This window comes from Oryctolagus cuniculus, chromosome 11 (genome assembly GCF_051225735.1).
Source record: "Oryctolagus cuniculus isolate XC-2025 breed Fujian yellow rabbit chromosome 11, ASM5122573v1, whole genome shotgun sequence".
NCBI classification, from domain to species: domain Eukaryota; kingdom Metazoa; phylum Chordata; class Mammalia; order Lagomorpha; family Leporidae; genus Oryctolagus; species Oryctolagus cuniculus.
In genome coordinates this window covers 28,592,885-28,613,029 of record NC_142877.1, presented here as the reverse complement: position 1 = coordinate 28,613,029, position 20,145 = coordinate 28,592,885, and the positions used below count along the sequence as shown (strand labels likewise).

The window sequence follows — 20,145 nt, the reverse complement described above, 5'->3', positions numbered from 1 at the left end:
TGGGGATGCCAGCATTGCAGGCAGCAGCTTAACCTGCTGTGCCACAATGCTGGCCCCAAGTTGTTGATTTTGTATGACCTGCAATGAGTTATAAATAATGGCCATTGATAGAAAAATGGTTCTCCATCCTTGCACTATGTGAATATCTATGGTAGCATTTGTCCTGGAGTTGTGTGACTCCGGTATAATGGTGCCTAATATACGGTTAGTGCTGGGTTAATGTCTCTGGTCTAAACCGGTGAAGATAAATGGCACCAGTTCTGATGAGGTTAAATACAGGGGATACAGAAAGGCCCTTTCTTCAGAAATTCCATGTATCAGCCAGAGAGTGAAATTAGGAAGATGGAAGAGATTAGGAAATGAGGCAGCTGCAGAGTTGGAGCCGTTGGCCCCATGAGGCGGCAGGGAGGTGCTGGGGCGGAGGCTGCTGGAAGGGATGGCCGGAGGAGGGAACTCCTGCTTGTGTGACTCTGCCGTGCAGTCAGGCCTCTGCAGGCTGAAGTGTTTCGGTTTTCTTCCCCAGGCCTAGTGAGCAACGTGGTGTTCACCGGTCTCACCGTGGAGCAGAGGCACCCTGTCCTTGTTCAGCTGCAGAGCCTCATCAGGGCTGCCAATCCTACTGCAGCCTTCATTCTCGCGGAGAACGGGATTGTCACCAGGTAAACCAATCCGGACTTCGCCCCATGGGACCAGCGCCTTTCTCGGACACAGCTCCGGCTGGGGGTCTTCCCACTCGGTGGACCTGAGCACTTATTTATAGAAATCAGTTTGAAATGCTTTGGATGCACTGTAAAAATCACCAGGGAGATCCCGTGTGTCAGTGTCCTGTAATGTTTTAAGGCGTTTTGTCTTGAGTATTCACATCCTCCTTCGTGGAATGTGAACATCAAGGTTCTCTCAGTGTTTGTTTATGTTAGTATGTGAGAGAAATTGCATAGAGAATGCAGAGAAATTATCTCTTTACTTCATGGATTTAAGTCAAAATTATAAACTAAAAATAGAGAATTAGTGATTTTGAATGTGCATATGTATGAAATGAAAATACCTGGCCATGGGTGATTTTGCTTGCTCAGTTAGGATACTAAGAACTGTATTTTCATATAGTTTTGACTTTTGAACTCACAAATGTTTTTACATATTCAAAAATTAAGTTACCAAGGAGAGAATCTATATGTATACTAAAATAATAACTGCTCACAAAGAAGTAATTAGGCTTGATCTTAACCAAAAGGCCAAGAAGTGGTACAAAGAAGTAATTAATTCATGTAGCTTTTGAACATACTCATCTGTTGGCAGCCTGATTGCAGACAACACCATTGATGGGCAAAAGGAGATTATAAATGAGAAATTAGGAACATGAGGAAAAACTGTTCAAATGTTGGTTTGAACTGGGGACTCAGTATAAATTCTTTTTTTTTCATGTAAATGTATGTGTCCTAGATCTTTGCACTGAAAAGAACCAGAATAATAATAATACCACAGTAGCAGTAAACCCTCCTACTTCAAGGTCTTGGTTTCTAAGTACCAATCTCTACTACAAGGTATTCAGATTGCTTGAAGAATTAGTTGATTGTATGTCTATAGCAAGGAAAGGAGAAGATGAGCCTGGTCCATTTTATACCCATAAAGCCAAGAAGTACTCAAATATTAGTGGAAGTCTATTAAAAAGGGTATAGGAAGGGCCTGACTCCAAGGTGTAGTGGGTAAAGCCTCCACCTGCATTGCCGGCATCCCATATAGGTGCCAGTTTGAGACTGGCTGCTCCACTTCTGATCCAACTCTCTGCTGTGGCCTAGAAAGCAGTAGAAGATGGTGCAAGTCCTTGGGCCCCTGCACCTACATGAGAAACCCAGAAGAAGCTCCCGGCTCCTGGCTCCTGGCTTTGGATCAGCCCAGCTCCAGCCGTTGCAGCCATTTGGAGAATGAACCAGCAAATGGAATCTCTCTCTCTCTCTCTCTCTAACTCTGCCTTTCAAATACATAAATAAATCTTTAAAAAAAAAGGGTGGGGTATAGGCACTAGCTTAAGCTTGTACTGGTCAAATTGAGACAATTTTAGCATAAGAAAGAACACTGATTGGGGCAGGGGTGTGTGACTCCTTCTAGGTTTCCCAAGTGGATGTCAGGGCTCAAGGCCATCATCTACTGCCTTCCCAGACACATTAGCAGGAAGCTAGTTTAGAAACTGAAGAGCCAGGACTCAATTCAGCACTCCAGTATAGGATATGGGCATCCCAGGAGGCAGCTTAACACAATGCACCACAATGTCTACTCCAACTTTCAGTTTTTAAAAAAAGTTTATTTTCATTGATTTGAAAGAGTGACACAGAGAGAGCTTTTACTCCCCAAATGCCCACAGTAGCCCTGGCTGGACCAGGCTCAAGCCAGGAGCTAGGAATTCATCCAGGTCTCCCGTGTGAGTGGCAGGAGCTCAAGTACTTAAGGCATCATCTGCTGCCCATTATTAGGAAGTGGGTTGGAAGTGAAGGCAGGGGGCCAGCGCCGTGGCTCACTTGGTTAATCCTCCGCCTATGGTACCGGCATCCCATATGGGCACTTGGTTCTAGTCCCGGTTGCCCTCTTCCAGTCCAGCTCTCTGCTGTGGCCTGGGAATGCAGTGGAGGATGGCCCAAGTGCTTGGGCCCCTGTACCCGCATGGGAGACCAGGAAGAAGCACCTGGCTCCTGGCTTGGATCGGCATAGCTCCAGCCGTGGCGACCATTTAGGGAGTGAATCAACGGAAGGAAGACCTTTCTCTCTGTCTCTCTCTCACTGTCTAACTCTGTCAAATAAAAAAGTAAAAAAATAAAAATAAAAAAAGGAAGTGAAGGCAGGACTTGAACCCAGACACTCTGAAGCAGGATATGAGAGTCCTAAGCGACGGCTTAACCTGCCCGCAGCTATACTGCCCACCCCATAGCCTTCAGTTTAATACAGGTCTTAGGGAAGGATCACCAGTAACAGCAGGAAGGACTGTTCATTCACTGGTCATTCCATAGACTACTTATGCAGAGGGAAAAGTAACTTCACGTTGGAGAGCTCTGGTAGGCACTGTGCTCACCAAATGATTAAACTTAGCAAGACCAGACACTGATACCATGTGCCTTCTCCATATGAGAATGTGGGAAGAACTTAACATCTCGTAGGTGTTAATCTTCACAAAAAATGCTTAGCCTAAATCTACTCTCATTGTTAAGAAAACAATCAGACAAATCCAAGTGTGGGTCACAAGACAGCTGGCATGTACTTGAGAAAAATATCAGTACTATGGAAACAAGTGAAAAGGTAGAGGAACTGTTCTAGTTAAAGGAGACTAAAGATTGTAAATTTGGTGAGTAATCTTTGATTGCGTTATGAACCCCCTTTTCCCCAAAAAGAGAAAAATGGAAAATGAGTGTATATTAGATCAGTGTTTACCCACCACTTTTAAAAATAAACTTGTCTTTTAATTCCATTTTCCATGAAAAAAATTTTTTTTTCTAATTTTATTTGAAAGTCAGAGAGAAATCTCTCCTATCTGCTGGCTCACTGCCTTAAGTGCCTGCAACAACCAGGGTTGGGCCAGGCCAATGCCAGGAGCCCAGAATGCAGTCCAGGTCTCCATGTGGATGGCAAGGACCCAAGAACTGGATCCATCGCATGTTACCTTCCAGAGTACACGTGAGCAGGAAGCTGGAATTGGAAGCAGTGCTGAGGCTACAGCCCAGGCACTCTGATATGGGATGTGGGCTGTTGCTTTCTTTTTTTTTTTTAATTAATTTATTTATTTGAAAGGCAGAGAGAGAAGTCTTCCATCCGCTTGTTCATTCATTCCCTAAATGGCCACAACAGCCAGAGCTGGGCCGATCCAAGCCAGGAGTCAGGAGTTTCATTTTCTTTTTTCTTTGTTTTTCTTTCTTTCTTTCTTTCTTTCTTTCTTTTTCTTTTTTTGACAGGCAGAGTTAGACAGAGAGAGAGAAACAGAGAGAAAGGTCTTCCTTCTGTTGGTTCACCCCCCAAGTGGCCGCTACGGCCAGCGCGTTGCGCCAGCGTGTTGTACTGATCCTAAGTCAGGAGCCAGGTGCTTCTCCTGGTCTCCCATGTGGGTGCAGGGCCCAACGACTTGGGCCATCCTCCACTGCCCTCCTGGGCCACAGCAGAGAGCTGGACTGGAAGAGGAGCAACCGGGACAGAATCCGGCGCCCCAACCGGGACTAGAACCCGGGGTGCTGGCACCGCAGATGGAGGATTAGCCTAGTGAGCTGCGGTGCCAGCCAGGAGCCAGGAGTTTCTAATGGGTCTCCCACGGGAGTGCAGGGGCCCAAGGCTTTGGGCCATTTTCTACTGCTTTCCCAGGCCGTAGCAAAGAGCTGGATTGGAAGTGGAACAGCTGAGACTCGAACTGGCACCCATATGGGATGCCGGCACTGCAGGCAGCAGCTTTACCCGCTCCGCCACAGCGCCAGCCCTGGATGTGGGCTTCTTAAGTGTGCCGAGGCTGGCATTGTTGTATAGCAGGTTGAGCCGCCATCTGTGATGCTGGCAACCCATCTCTTGAGGATCTTGTGAAAATTTGTTTCTGATTTAGTAGAACTGAGGTTGGGCCTAAGATTCTTCATTTCTTTCTTTTTCTATTTGTTTGTTTTTTTTTCTTTTTTTAAAAGAATTAGCTTTTTTAAAAAAAAACTAAAAACCAAAAGAAAAGAGGACAAAATATATTTCTTTGTTTAAAAGCAGAGCTACAGAGAGAGAGGGAGAGACAGAGAGATGGTCCCTCCGCTGGTTCATTCCCCACATGGCCACAATGGCCAGGGTTGGGCTAAGCCAAAACCCAGAGCCTGGAACTCCATCCAAGTCTCCTACGGGAGTAGTAGGTGTCCAAGTACTTGAGGCATCATCTGCAGCTCCCCAGGTGTGTAGCAGGGAACTGGGTCAGAAGCAGAGCAGCCAGGGCTCTCACTGGTACTCCAATATGAGGTGCCACCATCACAAATGGCAGCTTACCCCACCGTGCCACAGTGCCGGCCCCCAAAATTCTGCTTTTCTAACAAGCTCCAAGGTGGTACCAGTGCTGCTGTTAAATTCTTTGGATATGATAACAGGATTGTGGTTCTGTAAGAGATGCATACTAGAGTATTTAAGAGTGAAAGCTCATGATGCCTACAACTAACAAAGTGGTTTGACAGGAAAAAATAAATGCATACATGAATGCTTGTGTGTGTGTATGGGAGTGTGGGGAGGAAGTAAAGTGTACAGATTCAGATTTGACAGCCCGGATCAAGCTGTGTCTCTTCTGTGTGTTTTCAAAGGAATGAAGACATTGAGCTGATTCTCTCAGAAAATAGTTTTTCAAGTCCTCAGATGCTACGTTCTCGATATTTAACATACCCTGGCTGGTAAGTATCATCTTTGAAAAGTAGCTAAAATTTCTTTGTAAATCCAATGATTTATTTATTTATGGGGGTGGGGGAGAAAGTGCAAATATCAGATCACTGTACAAGGATGACACATGGCAGCGGGCAACCTGTCACGTCCCTGCGGCTGCTGGCATTGCCAGGAACCCAGTGCTCCAGCTCTTGGGCTCCAGATTGGGAGCCTTCCCAGATGCTGAGATTTAGGGAGTTCCCCTGTAGGTGCCAAGTGGAGTCCTGTGCTTCCTGTGGCCGTTAGTGAGGGTGGTGTGGCTGGAGTTAGGGGTTTCTGACCTTCCCACGTGAGAAAGTCATCCTGAGAACATGGGCACACAATCCTCTGGGCCCCCTGACAGGTGAGTTTCCTACTGAGGGGGCCTAGGGAGCATTCTGTTTCTCAGGGGCTGAGGGCAGCAGGAGAGTGTGCTGTGCACCCTGCACTCACACCAGCACCAGCAGCACCTGTGTGTGCTGGCCATTGTCCTGACATTCGCTCTGCAAGCTGAGCCAAGTGGCTGTCTAATGTAATACAAGTGAAAAATAATGAAAAGCAAAATTTAGAATTCGTTATTTCAGTCACACACCCGCATTTCCAGTGCTCCATAGCTACCTGTGGCTGGCAGCTGCTGTATTGGGCGTCATCATTCTAAAACATTTCCATCATCACAGAAGGTTCTGTTGGGCACTGCTGTGCTAAGAGCTTTGCCTGTGTTATCTCACTCAGCCCCTACACCGAGCAGTGAAGCAGGTCCCATGATTCTCCTTACTTCATAGCTGAGGCAGCTGAGGTGGCAAGGGGTAAAATGACTTGTCCAGTTGCTAACTTGCAAATGAAAAAGCTGGGTTTCAAGCCCCACCCGTCTGGCCCTGGAGCGTGTTGTCTTAACCACTGTGCTGTACTTGTACCTGCATAGGTTGGACAGTTAACTCCTACCCTATTGAAGGTGTAGGGGAATACAGTTGTTAACAGCTGGCCAGAGTCAGGATTATCTTTGTCATTCTTACGTACACGTCCTCCACACCGTCCCTTACACTGTCAGTTGTTTGTGTCAACAAAAAACTGATTGTACTATGCTATAACAAAATAGCAAAACCACCACACATTCAGTATGTAAAAGTGAAGATATTTAGGCGTATTCTTAGAAGGAATCACTGATTTGATTCATATCACCCTCAGTTGAACGTAGGTAAGCGGATCATTCCTTGTGCCTGAACAAGACAGTTGTAGCCTAGCTACAGTAAACATGTGGAACTTCTGGGAGGAACGCTCCTCTATAGTGGCTGCAGCTACTGACCTTGATTCCTGAGCCTCTGGGCCTGCCCTGGGGCTCCTACAGTCACCACCTGGTACCTAAAGAAGCCGTTTTCCAGTCCATCCTGAGCCACGCTGGGCGTAGTGCATGGAACTTAACTCAGGGCCTGGACGTACCTGATCCAGAGAAAGCAGGTTCCAAGTTTCCCTAAGGATTCAGACACCAAAGTAGCCAGAGAAGCCCACAGTCTACAAATGACTTGTTTGGATGGGGAGAAGGTCTTGTAGAGGGCTTAATACTACCTCCTCACTTTAAAGAAATCTTAAAGAATAAGGTACTTTAAATAATATAAAGTTCAAAACTACAATGCTGTTTTATAATAAAGGACTCCAATAAGAAAACACAATAGCCTGGAGGAAAATACTTCATCAGAGGGTTAACACAATGTTTGGGATGCTTGGTTAAAGAATTAAGAGAAATAACTGAGTCCACATAGATGTGGATAGTTCACTTAAGAGCAAGTATGATTAGCAGCATGGAAACATAATTAAATGTCAGTAATAATCAGAAATGTAAAATGGCAACTCTGTCCTTTTGATTGACACTTATTACATTCAGCCAAAAATACCTGTGATATTCATTGGTGGAGAAATTATGAAACTAGCATAGTCATGTGCAACCGGGTAGTGTAAATTATTACATGTAAGATGGTTATACTGTTTCCTGCAGTGATTCCAATCACGTAGGGTCATCTCAAGGAAATAATTCAAAAGAGGGATTATGGGCCAGTGCTGTGGCACAGAAGGTTAAAAGCCCCAGCCTGCAGTGCTGGCACCCCATATGGGTACCAGTTCCAGTCCTGTTGCTCTACTTCTGATCCAGCTCTCTGCTAATGTACCTGGGAAAGCAGCAGAGGACTGTCCAAACCCTTGGGCCCCTGCATCCAAGTGGGAGACCTGGAAGAAGCTCCTGGCTCCTGGCTTCTGATCAGCTCATCTCCGGCCATTGCGGCCATTTAGGGAGTGAACCAGCAGATGAAAGACCATTCTCTCTGTCTCTACATCTCTCTTTAACTGTATTTCAAATAAATAAGTATTTTTAAAAAAAGAGAAAGAGGCCTGCGCTGCGGCTCACTAGGCTAATCCTCCGCCTAGCGGCGCCGGCACACCGGGTTCTAGTCCCGGTCGGGGCGCCGGATTCTGTCCCGGTTGCCCCTCTTCCAGGCCAGCTCTCTGCTGTGGCCCGGGAAGGCAGTGGAGGATGACCCAAGTCCTTGGGCCCTGCACCCCATGGGAGACCAGGAGAAGCACCTGGCTCCTGCCTTTGGATCAGCGCGGTGCGCCGGCCGCAGCGCGCCAGCCGTGGCGGCCATTGGAGGGTGAACCAATGGCAAAGGAAGCCCTTTCTCTCTGTCTCTCTCTTTCACTATCCACTCTGCCTGTCAAAAAAAAAAAAGAGAGAGAGAGAGAGAGAGAAAGAGAATGATCGTCCCATAACTGTGGACGCCAGGTAATAGGTTCATCTATCTGCCTTGACATATGTGTGAAATTTTCCATGATAGAAAGTTACTTTTCTGGAATGCTCTTGAATATGACCATGTTCTGAAGGAGTCTGTGGCAGGCAGGATGTGTGCTGCACTGGAAGCTGAGAAAATAGAACAGAGGTGTCCCAGCCCTCCGGTTCCCTCTGTAGAGGGTGTCTGCATGCAGATGTCCAGTCTGGTCAGCTGCCCGCAGTGTGATGGTGGGGTGTGGTTGGAGCCCTGAGGGAATGGGAGGGGATCCTAAGTGTTTTATATGTAAAGTGACATACAAGTTGTGAAGGAGGAATTAAGATATAATAAATGATACGTAGTTCATCCCAAAGTAATATATAATAATACCCAAACCTCATTCATTTATACTCATAATATTTTAAAACTTTTAAGGTATGAAGGTAAATTTGATGCCGGATCAGTCTTTCCACTGATGGTTCAGATCTGTGTATGGTTTGGCCGTCCCCTGGAGAAGACTCGCTTTATAGCCAAGTGTAAAGGTGAGCTAGGGTGGGTCCCAGACCCTGGCCAAAGAGCACAGAGGTGTCCCGCCCCCAGCCCCACTTCAGTATTCTGTGTGCAGTCTCCTCACCATTTGGACCAAAAGCAGGCAGAGGGATTTAAGGACTCAGGATTCTCCCGATGGGTGACCGCATGATTTGATCTCCATTCCATTGTAAGAATTTTCCCACCCCTGGCAACCATGGCAGAACCACTGGGGAGCATGTCAGGGGAGACGGGTATTAGCTGTGAACCCCAGAAAGTGAATTAAGGTCTCTGCCCCGTCCCTAAACCTCCCAGCTGTGCTGCCTTGAACTTGGCCTTGCCCCCAGATAGGTGACAGCCCTGTCTTCTTCCTCCACCAGCAATTCAGTCCTCCATCAAGCCAAGTCCCTTCTCTGGAAACATCTACCACATCCTGGGCAAAGTGAAGTTTTCAGGTAACTGGGGGTTGGGTTTGGAAGTCATAAATCATGGAGGGCTCACCTCTCATAATGTGAGTTCGTAGCCCCTGCTGGTGTCCTGCAGACCACCAGTGCCTCCTAGACTGAGACACCCTCCCCTCTGGGCCTCACACCGTCAGGCTCTTGGACACACCTGTCGCCCTGACTACTCTCACCATGTCCTCATGCTGCATAGGGAGAATCTGTCCTCTTCCGCCGGATGGCCTGCTCCTTGATGTCTGTGTTCCAGACTCACACCCCACCCATCTTGGCCATCTGTCGCCTTTTCCTAGACCTGTCACCAGGAGCTACCCCATGCCCAGCTCCAGATCCATTTCTGACTAGAGTCTTAAGGCTTTCTACTTGCCTTCTCCCTGCTGTCCAGTAGGCCTGAGACCTCTGGAGCTCTCGCCCCCTAACAGTCTGTCAGGGCTGGGAGTCTGGGATGGCCTCAAATCAGGTAAGAGTTCATCAGCTTAGCATGGAGGAAGGCAAGACTATTTCAGGGAAAGGAGCAGCCTTTGCAGTGGTCCCGAGGCAAAAGCGGCGCATTCCAGGAACCCAAAAGGGGTTACTGTGGCTGGCGCCTGGAGGTCAGATGAGGTGAGCATGCTGTCAGGGCACCTTCAGCTGTCACAGCGGGAAACCCCAGCCCGGCCAGCAGGTGTCAGCTCTGCTGCTTCCCTGAGTTTTCCCATGAATCCTCCCAGTCATCTGCGTTGTTACAGTCACGGTAACTTTACCCTTCTAAGACAGGGTCTCTATGAGTGTGGTCTCCTTACAGACTCTGAGAGGGTCATGGAGGTCTGCCACAACACCCTGGCCAATTCCTTGAGCATCGTGCCGGTTTTAGAGGGACCCACGCCACCACCTGACCCCAGAAACACACCTCAAGACAGCAGTGGGCAGCAGGAGTGCTACCTTGTGTTCATCGGCTGCTCCCTGAAGGAAGACAGCATCAAGGACTGGTTGCGGCAATCAGCTAAGCAGGTGGTTTTTGATGCCCAGGCAAACCTGCCAGATACGACCACACCTTGGGGCTCCCACTGGCTCTGAGAAGCCCCATCTTCTGCCTCCTGATGCTTCCCCATTGGGTTACCCCTCATGGACTCCACCAGCAGCACTTTGAGGGAACTTTGAGAGTGGGGGGAAGGTATTCAGGGCAAACACCAGGGTAACAGGGCCTGTTATCTCCCCTGTGGGCCCAGATTCTCTGTGTACTATGGGAGCTAAGCCTCTTGGCACAACCTCTAAGCACAGCGGCTTAGCTTATCCTAGAACTCTGGGAATAACGTTGGCTAGGGCTGGATCTTTTATAGATGCTCAGTTGGGAACCTTTGGTTCTACTGAGATATGGGCTGCTTCACCTGGAGAAGCTGCCAGATGGTACTGGACCGTGGGACCTCAGGCTGTCCTTTGTCTATGTCTGCCATTGGCAGGGCCTGGGCATGAGAATCTGCAAAGACCATGCCTGTTTGCAAAAGCCCTCGGCCCTCCTCTGCCGCTTGCCTCCTGCTGACTCACTAGGCTCTAGAGCAAGAAAGTCGTTTTCTCAAGAGACACATTGGCAGGATACCATGTCCAGACCAGGACAGCCCGTGTACCTTCCCTTCCACCAGGGTCTTAGCTGGGTAACTGATCGAGCGCCATGAGCCCTGGCCCACCGTGTACTGTTAGCTCTGCTGCAACCTGACCCCTCCCTGCATCTCTACACAGAAGCCTCAGAGGAAAGCCCTGAAGACCAGAGGAATGCTGACCCAGCAGGAGATCAAGAACATCCACGTGAGTCTGCAGCCCTGGCCTGTGGCCTAGACTGCCCTTCCAGGCTTGTGCAGAGAGCTGTGTCTTCTGGATTCCCTGGCCTAGGGAGCTGCCTGTAGGGCAGATAAAGAGTCCCAGCCCAGAGCGTCAGTGAGGAGAGGGCAGGCATCCTCAGGTGTGGCCTGCGCATAAACTTGAGGAGAGCCAGCATCAGAGGGAGGAGCAGGTGATAGGAGGCCCTGTATGGTCACCCTGTCCAAGAAACACAGAAGACCTCTGTCCAAGGTAACCAACCAGGGCCCAGGGAAAAACTAGATCCAGAACTGCTAAGGGGAAGGTTGTGGAATCCTGAAGCCAGCATGAGAGGCCCTTGATGAGCCTTCCCAAGCCCTCTGGGGCCTTTTCCTGAGGAGCTCGAGGGCAGAAGGCTAAAAGGAACAGAGTCCTGGCCCCAGGCTGGGCTGTGTCATGAGTCCCAGTAATGAACAGGTGGAGCAAGAGAGCACTCCTATCCATCTGAGACAAGCGTGGGTGCCCTGGGGAGGAGAGGGTGCATGTTCCTCTAGAAGCAGACCTCAGACAAGGGTGTGAGGACGCGTGGTTTATTTTGGAAGTGATTCTAGGAGACACTGAATAGGAAGGAGGGGAGCGAAGGGAACAGAGCCAATAAAGGTGTGTTGAGAGCAGCGCAAGCTTAATTCCACGTGGAACTCCTTGCCCAGGGCCCTGGGACGCCCAGGGCGAATGTCTTGAGGGTTGCTGGGAGGTGTTAATTCCCTGGCTCATCTTACATGGTAGAGTAGGCTCTTTCGCTCAGGTAAATAGGCTTGTTTATTTGTTTTTAATGACTCCGTGAATGATAGGAAGTGGCTGGGTAATTCTCACAGGACTCTCTCCCTGCAGGTGAAACGCCATCTGGACCCCCTGCCTGCGGGCTACTTCTATAATGGCACCCAGTTTGTTAACTTCTTTGGTGACAAGACTGACTTTCACCCACGTATCCTTGGAAGAGCTTGGTCCCTCTGTGGAATGTGTAGGGGTGTGGAATCCTATGTGTGAAGTAGGCTGCTGAGCCCTGGAGTGGGCTACGGCTGGAAACACAGAATCAAACCATAGGGATGAACTTTTTATTTTGACCTTTTCTTAAATTTTTAAAAAAATTTTTTTCATTTTATTTAAAATGCAGAGAGAGAACTTAGAGCCACTGGTTCACTCCCCAAATGTCCACAACAGCCAGGGCAGGCCCGGCTGAAGCCAGAAGCCTGGAACTCTATCCCAGTCTCCCACATGGGTGGCAGGGACCCAAGTACATGAGCCATCACCTGCCGCCTCCCAGGGTGCACATTAGCAGGAAGCTGGATCTGAAACAAAACGTCAGGGTTTGAAACAGGCACAGTATTGGTTGTGGGCAAATTGAGCCAAATGCCCGTCCCCATTTTTTTTTTTTTTTTTTTTTTTTGACAGGCAGAGTGGATAGTGAGAGAGACAGAGAGAAAGGTCTTCCTTTTGCCGTTGGTTCACCCTCCAATGGCTGCCATGGCTGGTGCGCTGTGGCCAGCGCACCGCGCTGATCCGAAGGCAGGAGCCAGGTGCTTCTCCTGGTCTCCCATGGGGTGCAGGGCCCAAGCACTTGGGCCATCCTCCACTGCCTTCCCGGGCCACAGCAGAGAGCTGGCCTGGAAGAGGGGCAACCGGGAAAGAATCCGGTGCCCCGATCGGGGCTAGAACCCTGTGTGCCGGCGCCGCTAGGTGGAGGATTAGCCTAGTGAGCTGCGGTGCCAGCCACCTGTCCCCATTTTGACCTTTGAGAGTTGTTAAAATCTACTCTCCCTTTATTGTGATTCTGTGGGTCATAGTTTGAATGCAGCTATGGTAGCACCCTGATTTCTGTGGTCACTGAGGTTACGATTTACAAGTTGGAGACAAAGTTAATCTGTGAAAAGATGGATAGGACAGTGTAAGACTTGGCGCTCTGCTGTGTGCTAAGGACAGCTGCAGGGCTCAGTTCTGTGACTTCATTACGGTTCAACACCAACACCCTTTGCATTCTTTGCAGCTCTAATGTTGCCAAGAGATAAAAGAGCCTATCAGGTGCCTGGATGTCCCACTACTCACCCACCCACAGGTCCCTTGGGACCCAGCAGGCCTCTTCTGCCTCCTCCTCCAGGCTCAGGGCTTCCTTCCTTAATGAGTTACCAGTCATGGACCAGTTCATGAATGACTATGTGGAAGAAGCCAACCGGGAAATCGAGAAGTATAACCGCGAGCTGGAGCAGCAGGAGTATCACGACCTCTTTGAGCAGAAGCTCTAGAGGGAGGCTGGGCCCATAGTCCTGCAGCAAGTCCACCAGGGAAACCTGACCCGGCTCTCCTGGAGGCCCTGCCTGGAAGGGCTGTCTTTGTTCTCTCGGCCTGTGCGTGCTGGCTTGAGTGTGTGTTTTCTGTCCTCTCTCTACAGCGCTGAAGAGCATCACCTGCCCCCGGGGGGGAGGGGGCGGGGGTCCTCAAGGAAGAGCAGCTAGGGACTGCCTGTGTATGCGGCTGGCAGTCCGGGACCCCGGCTCTCTCTAACAGTGCCTCCTTGTGGCTGTGGAGGCACTGTGTGAGGGCAGGAGAGCATTTGGCCCGTACTGAGGAGCTGCTGGGAGTTAGAAGGAACCCTGGCTGTGGGGGGCCCAGGCCACCCCTGGCCCCAGTCTCCAAATGCTGCCATGGGAAATCCCTCGTCACTAGTGGGGTACCTGCCTTCCCTGCTGAGACCCCTTCCATTCAAGGAGCTGGCCGCCTCGGCCTGGTGCTGAGCGGGGCAGCACAAGCCCTGCCCACAGAGCCAGCAGCTGGGGCTGAGGCTGGCAGCCTGTTCTGAGATGCAGGAGGGATTTCCCTGGCAGCCTGAACTGAGGGGAAGCACATGGCTGCTCAGACGTGTGTGGCTCTCCAGTTGACACAAGCAGTCCCCCGTGGTGGTTCTGGAGCTGTCTTCTGTTATCACTCGTGTTTTCCTAATCAGGCACAAGAACAACCCTATGGCCCAGGCCCCGCCGGCACGCATCGCCTCACTGTGGAGGGGCCTGGTCACTTGTGGGTGTCAGTCTCCAGCTCCAGCCTCACCAAACAAGGCCTGCTTTTCAGCCACAAACTTCAGGAGACTCGTGCCCCCCTCCCCAAAGCGTTGTTGCTGGCCCTGGTCTTATTTGGCTCCTGAGGACCAGGATTTCAGAGAATTTTGACTCTGAAGTCGGAATTCCTTCCAGTGACTTTGTTCCTAGCTCACCCCTGGAGCAGAGGGGAACTCAAGTGTGGCCCGTGTGTAGCCTTCATGATCAGTGTGTGCAGGATGGGGTCCCAGGCCCTGGTGTTTAGGTGATGTCTGCTAGGACTTCAGCGCCTCAGCCGCCTGCATTGCCAGCGTTTCTGAGTTTCACGTATTATTTTGCATGCCTTAGGAAGAAGCACATAGGTGAAACCAGCAAATTGTCCAGTAATGTAGAAGGGGTTCTGAGAAAGGCCCCTGGCACAGAGGAGAGCCAGGCTGGAGCACATGTGGCCTGCACGCCAGTAGCAGTGCAGTGCCAAGGGCTTGTCAGTAAAACATACTTGTATCAAAAAAAAGCAATTTGTATTTGAAGCCAAATGAGCAAAACTCGAAGTACGGTAGATGAAGAAGCCTTGCACCTCGGAAGGCTTCCTTGAAAAGCCCACACGCTCCAGACTCCGCTCCGAGGCCTCTTTGGGAGTCCCTGGTTTCTGGCTGGCCAGGGGCCCGGCTCCACAAAGCGGCTGCCTCTGCCTCAGAGTCAGTAGCGTAGATCTTAAGTGCAATTGATTCATAAGCAGTGAGTTACTGTAGCTTCCTTCAGCTCTGTGAGCTCTTTTTAAAAACTCAGACTTGAGCAGCCTTAGAAAAGGGAGAAGTGAAGTTGGGGGCGGGGAGGGTGGGGGTGGGAACCGCAGGCCATTTCCTCCAAGCGGGTAGGGAAGTTTTAAATGAAAGCTCTCAATCTAGGAGCTCAAGCCGTTCCTGGCTGCCCTGGCCTGGCAGTCTGGCTGCTACACAAGAGTTTTTAAAGAGGGGTCGGAGCTGCCCGTGAGAGCAGGCCTTCCCGCCGCGTGGGCTTCGCTGCGCTGCGTGTCGGTCTGCTCTCCGACCCGCGTCCAGGGAAATGCTCTCTCACCAACCTGCCTGCTCTCCCTGTTCCTCTCTCAGAGGGAAACTGTGATGAGATTACCTCAACTTGCGTATGAAACTGTGATTGAAACGTCGAAACATTAAGAAGTATCAAAGCCAAAAAGGCAAAAAAAAAAAAAAAAAACACGGCTTCTTAGCCTTCTCGGGGATGGGAGGGGCACGTTGGAGAAAGGGCGTTCCTGGGGTGCTTGCTGTGCCCCTGTGAGAAGGCAGAGCAGCAGCAGCGCCTGTGAGCTCTTTGGGGACTGGCGGGGGGAGGGGGATGCCTGCCCCTGCACTGCCCCTTCCGGAACCTTCACTGACAGTATCCACTTGACTCCTCCCTGTGGGGGAGCAGGACCTTTGGCCGTCCCCATCCCCGGAGGAAGGCCGTGACACTGTGTTGTAGCTTTTCACCTGAGGAGTGGAGGCCAGAACCGGCAGCGAGGCGGTGGGTTCCTAGGGACAGCAGCAGTCCCCCTGGGCGTGCATGCTTTGGCCGGCTTTCCTGTTAGCAGCTTCAGTTCTTATCACCAGAGTGTGTGAGATAATGTTGAAGTCGCTGAAGTTATGGGTTATCTTTATTTTGATGTGGGATATTTCTGTTTTTGATTGGAAGGAGAGACAGAAATTGTAGAAAAACAGGATCACCCTAGGAAGGGGCTGCAGCCAAGGCCCTGCTGAGCCCGAGGGGGCATCTGACCTGGGACCTGGATCTTGGCCCTAAAGGTTGCAAGAAAAAATACTATCCTAAATTCTATTAGGATGTTGGAGAATTTTTGCACAGTAATAAGCTCGGGGTTGCTCTTTGGGCTTTTTTTTCAAAAGGGAAAAGTTCAACTCAAAGATTGTAAACTATTAAGTATTCAGCCATGTTGCTGACTAGTTGGATCGCTGTACCTCAAAAAGTAGGTGAGATGTGACTTCTACATTGTCCCAGGTTGTCAAATACTAATGACATAAGAGCTCACTTACGTGCCAAAATTCACTTTTATACTAGTTTTTCAGTGCTTTAATATTTGTAACTTAAATTTTAAAACTCATATTTACAAACACTACTGTAACTTCAGTGAAACTGAATTGTGTGAATGAAGCTTTTTGCTTATTATAGTATTTATTACACTACTTAATTCAGTAAATATATAAAAGTAGTCTTCAATTTATTTTTATATTATTTGACATGTTTTTACCTGCAGTTGTGTATGTGAATTTACCTTGGTAATCGAGATGTAACACTAAGGACCAATAAACTATCACTGACTAAGCAAGGCTCTGGCTGCATCCGTGCCGCAGAGGCAGAGCAGGCCTCGGGCGGGCGCCTCTCCACCGGGGCCCTTGCGGGAGGAGCCGCCCCTGCACACAGACACAGCAGGGGCCCGGAGAACGAAATGCCTGGAAGGAACCACCTCGCCTGCGATGGCCACTTTCCAGGAGGGCCCCAGGAAGCCAGCTGTGAGCACGGGACCCGGGGCCCCAGGCAAAAACGTGAGTGCCAGTGGGCACCCCCAGCCCGATTCAACTCCGCCAGGCGGCCCTCTGCTGGTATGGGTGACACAGCCGCTGTCCTCCGCCGTGTTCAGTCTGCGAGCCGTAGCACAGCAAATTCTAAGGCGGAAGCCCCCTGTGCCCGGTGCAGACTCGGCTTCCGTGGCCCTCCCCCTGGCCGCGCTGCCCTTTGTGGGCTCCACGGCGGCTCACATACCATCGGCAAAGCTGAGAGGAAGACCGGTAGCCTGGCTGGGAGCGGCACTTGCTGCAGGCGCCGCCGGGCTGTAACCACCTTGCTTCCTGTGACACCCACATGGCAGGGGCCTGGGGACAAGAGGAAGTGCCCTGCCAGGGAGGGTTCAGCCCCCATAGGCCGCCTTCCTGACGGTTGGGACGGAGGTACTGGGTTTGGAAGTTCGATGAGATCACTTGCTCTTGGACGTACCAAACACAACACGGCCTGGGAGGGGCTGATAGACTTGGGGAGGCGGTGCCACTGTGTCCCTCACTGTGCCTTTCCTCCAGCCTCTTGCCTCCCAGCCTGTGCTCCTGCGTTTGAGGCTTGATGGAGCTTCTGTGCTGTGCCTCCTCCAAACCCCCAGGACACGGGGAGGGAGGAGAGACGACAATGGGGGCTTCCTGGCTGAGGAACTTTGAGGTCAAGGTCCCCAGAGGGCAGGACACCTGGCACAGGAGAGGGGTGCATCTCAGCCACAGGAAGGGAGGAGACCTGAGCACCTCTGGACAGAGCAGGAGCCCCAGAATCAGGGCACCCTGGAGGACAAGACATGGAAAATGTGGTTTAGAGCAGATCTCCAGCAGAGCTGCTGAAAATCCCAGGGCCCTCCACGGAGCACAGGGAAATCCTGGTGCACTGACTTCTGTGGGAGATAGAGGCGATGGTCGCTCAAAGCATGGCCACTGCCCCACCTGCATCCCACAGTGGAAAGCGAGCAGCTTGGTTCCTGTAAGAAGAGTCCACAGGGGCATCAGCTTCATGTCCAGCTGGGCACGGGACTCCAGACATCATCAGGGCCCTCACTCTTCCCCAGTGTTAAGCTTCCTCTACGTCACTGTGACCCCAGCACCCCAAAAGCAAGACCCAGCCTCCTCGAGCGGCATCCCCACAGTCCAGGCTTGCATTCCCTTCTCTGACCCAGTCACAGTGGTTAGGAAGAACAGGGTACTCCAACTGGCCTGGCCGTGGGTCCTTGTGTATTTCCACACACCCCCCCCCCAGGCCCCTGGAAGCTGCCCCCTGCTAAGTGCTTGCTCCCCTCCAGCAGCGGTGCATGGCCCCCTGCAGGCCTCTCTGTTAGATGAGACACCTACTTGATTTCCACAATCCTGCTGCTTGCTGCTTGTCTTGTCATAGGAAACAGCCTTTCCATTGTGGTGGTGGTGTGGTGGTCATTTCTTTTCGGACTTACTTATTTGAAAGGCAGAGTTAGGGGAAGAGAGATGTTCCATTCACTGGTTCACTCCCCAAATGGCTGTAATGGCCAGGGCTGGGCCAGACCAAAGTGAAGAGTCTAGAACTCTGGGACTCCTACATGGGTACAGGGGCCCAAGCACTTGGGCCATCTTCCAGCTGCTTTTCCAGACATGTTAGCAGGGAACTGGATCATAAGTGGAGCAGCGGGGTCTCAAAACAGGTACTTACATGGGATGCATGTGTCACAGGCAGCGGCTTAACCAACTGTACAACAATGCCTACCCCATGGTGATTTTTTAACCAAGAGAAGTAAAAGATTAGGTTCAAAACACTGTAGCCACTGAGGCCAGTGTTGTGGTGGGGCAGATAAGCTGCCGCTCGCAACACCAGCACCATATGGGTGCCGGTTCAAGTCCCAGCTGCTCCACCTCCCTTCCAGCTTCCTGCTAATACCTGGGAAAAACAATGGAAGATGGCCCAAGTGCTTGGCCCCTGCACCCACGTGGTCTGAGATCCAGGTGAAGCTCCTGGCTTCAGCCTGACCCAGCCCCGCCATTGTGGCTAACTGGGGAACGTACCAGGTGATGGACAATCTCTGTCTCTCCGTTTCTGACTTTCAAATATGTAATTAAATCTCAAAACAGTAGCATTCTGGTCACTAAGATAATCCCTCTCCCTGTGAAGATTGAGAAAAGATGATCATTTTCTGGGTAGTGCACCCAGAGACACCAGTGTTCCCTGGGAGTTTGAAGATCCTTTTGGTCTTAAATAAAGATCAAGTGGACTGAACGTGGGGGAGGGGCTGCTGCTGCTCCCTGGTGGCCATGAGAGGCCACCAGGTGGAGTGCCACTTTGAGGAACAACTGACAAGACAGCATGACTAATTAGACGAGAACCAGGGGGATGACCTTGAAGTCAAAGTGGAAAAAGCCAAAGTGGAAAAAAACCCAATGTTTTGAAACAATTCCAAAAGCTTTTTTTGTGTTTCATCCTCTCAAAATTTGAAGAAAAATAAATGCACTTGTGCACAGTTTACTCCTGCCGCCCCAGGCCCTGCACTGACAGTTCGGGTGAAAGAAGTTGCATTACGGACAATAGATTTTATGTCAAAGGAGCAAATGAAATGTTTAAAAGTACTAACCAGATAAAAACGTGAATATGTCATTTTATCCTGTTCCTGCGTCGATAAAGACGTTTAGTTTTTTTTTTCCTCCCCTGGTGTCACATTTTTAGGAAGCTTTACATCTCTGAAATTTCATGCCTGGATGAATGCACAAATAATAAGAAATAAAGACAACAGGAAAAGGAAAGATGGTTTGATAAGGGAGACTATTTCAATTCAAGACTAAAAATTTGTGGAATTTTCTGGTTAAAAATTCTCTACTTCAACTTCTTTGTTTTATAGATGAACATGATCAGGCGCTCAAAGAGCCTGGAGATCTTGCCCAGGCCCTGGGCCCTGCCCCTGCTCTCTGTACCCCAGCAGAAGGGCGTGGCCTGGAGAGGCTCCCATGGGTGGGGCAGACCCAAGGATACAAGGAGTGAAAGGCTGGCCGGGAGGAGACAGGCCGCCTTGGGAAGCTTAGGTCACCAGGGTAGCAAGTGATGGGATTTGGAGTGGGGCCTGGGGAGGTGACGGTGGGCAGGTTTGGGGCCAGCATTGTGGCATCTTTTCCAGACCTGTTGCTCACATCCCTGTGCCCGGTGTTTCTTGCCTGAGAAGCTGGAACCCAGAGCCTGCCCAGCAGTCTGCTGGGCAGACAGGATCCGTGAGCTCTAAGACCCCTGCCCAGGGTAAGCATGGGCTGGGGCGAAGGGGCACAGGACAGTCACCCTGAGGGGAGCAGGGGATCCTTACCCTCCTGGCTGCCCATACCGGGGCCCAGATCTGTCAGTGGGGATAGAGGGCAACTGAGAGAAGGCTGACTGCTGCGTAAGTTGGGATTAAAAGGTCACCCTCCCACCCCTCTATGGGCCTGCAGACGCCCCCAGGAGAGAGAGGAGGCTGGCAGGCAGATGCTACTAGCATGCCCAGTCTCATTCTGCACCCCCATAAATAGAAAAATTGGAAGGGGGGCTAAGACATTTGGGGGCAACATGGCTTAAACCAAGAATTGGAGATGGGGGTGGGCATTGGGGGCTGCTTAGATGCTTGCTTTCCATATCCCAGTG

At 50.6% G+C, this 20,145-nt stretch overlaps 1 protein-coding gene across 2 annotated transcripts in view; it reads left to right on the top strand.

Moving 5' to 3' along the window:
* The window catches only part of DNAAF9 (dynein axonemal assembly factor 9), a 126,406-nt gene extending 110,092 nt beyond the window's left edge, over positions 1-16,314 (top strand). For both annotated transcript variants that reach the window (XM_070052018.2, XM_089308180.1), the window contains exons 30-37: positions 524-659; positions 5,289-5,375; positions 8,571-8,677; positions 9,044-9,118; positions 9,906-10,111; positions 10,838-10,903; positions 11,786-11,879; positions 13,082-16,314. In XM_070052018.2, the coding sequence (XP_069908119.2) occupies positions 524-659; positions 5,289-5,375; positions 8,571-8,677; positions 9,044-9,118; positions 9,906-10,111; positions 10,838-10,903; positions 11,786-11,879; positions 13,082-13,194 (884 nt within the window). In that variant the 3' untranslated portion in view covers positions 13,195-16,314. The remainder of the gene's footprint in view (positions 1-523; positions 660-5,288; positions 5,376-8,570; positions 8,678-9,043; positions 9,119-9,905; positions 10,112-10,837; positions 10,904-11,785; positions 11,880-13,081) is intronic.
* The last annotated feature ends 3,831 nt before the right edge of the window (positions 16,315-20,145 follow it).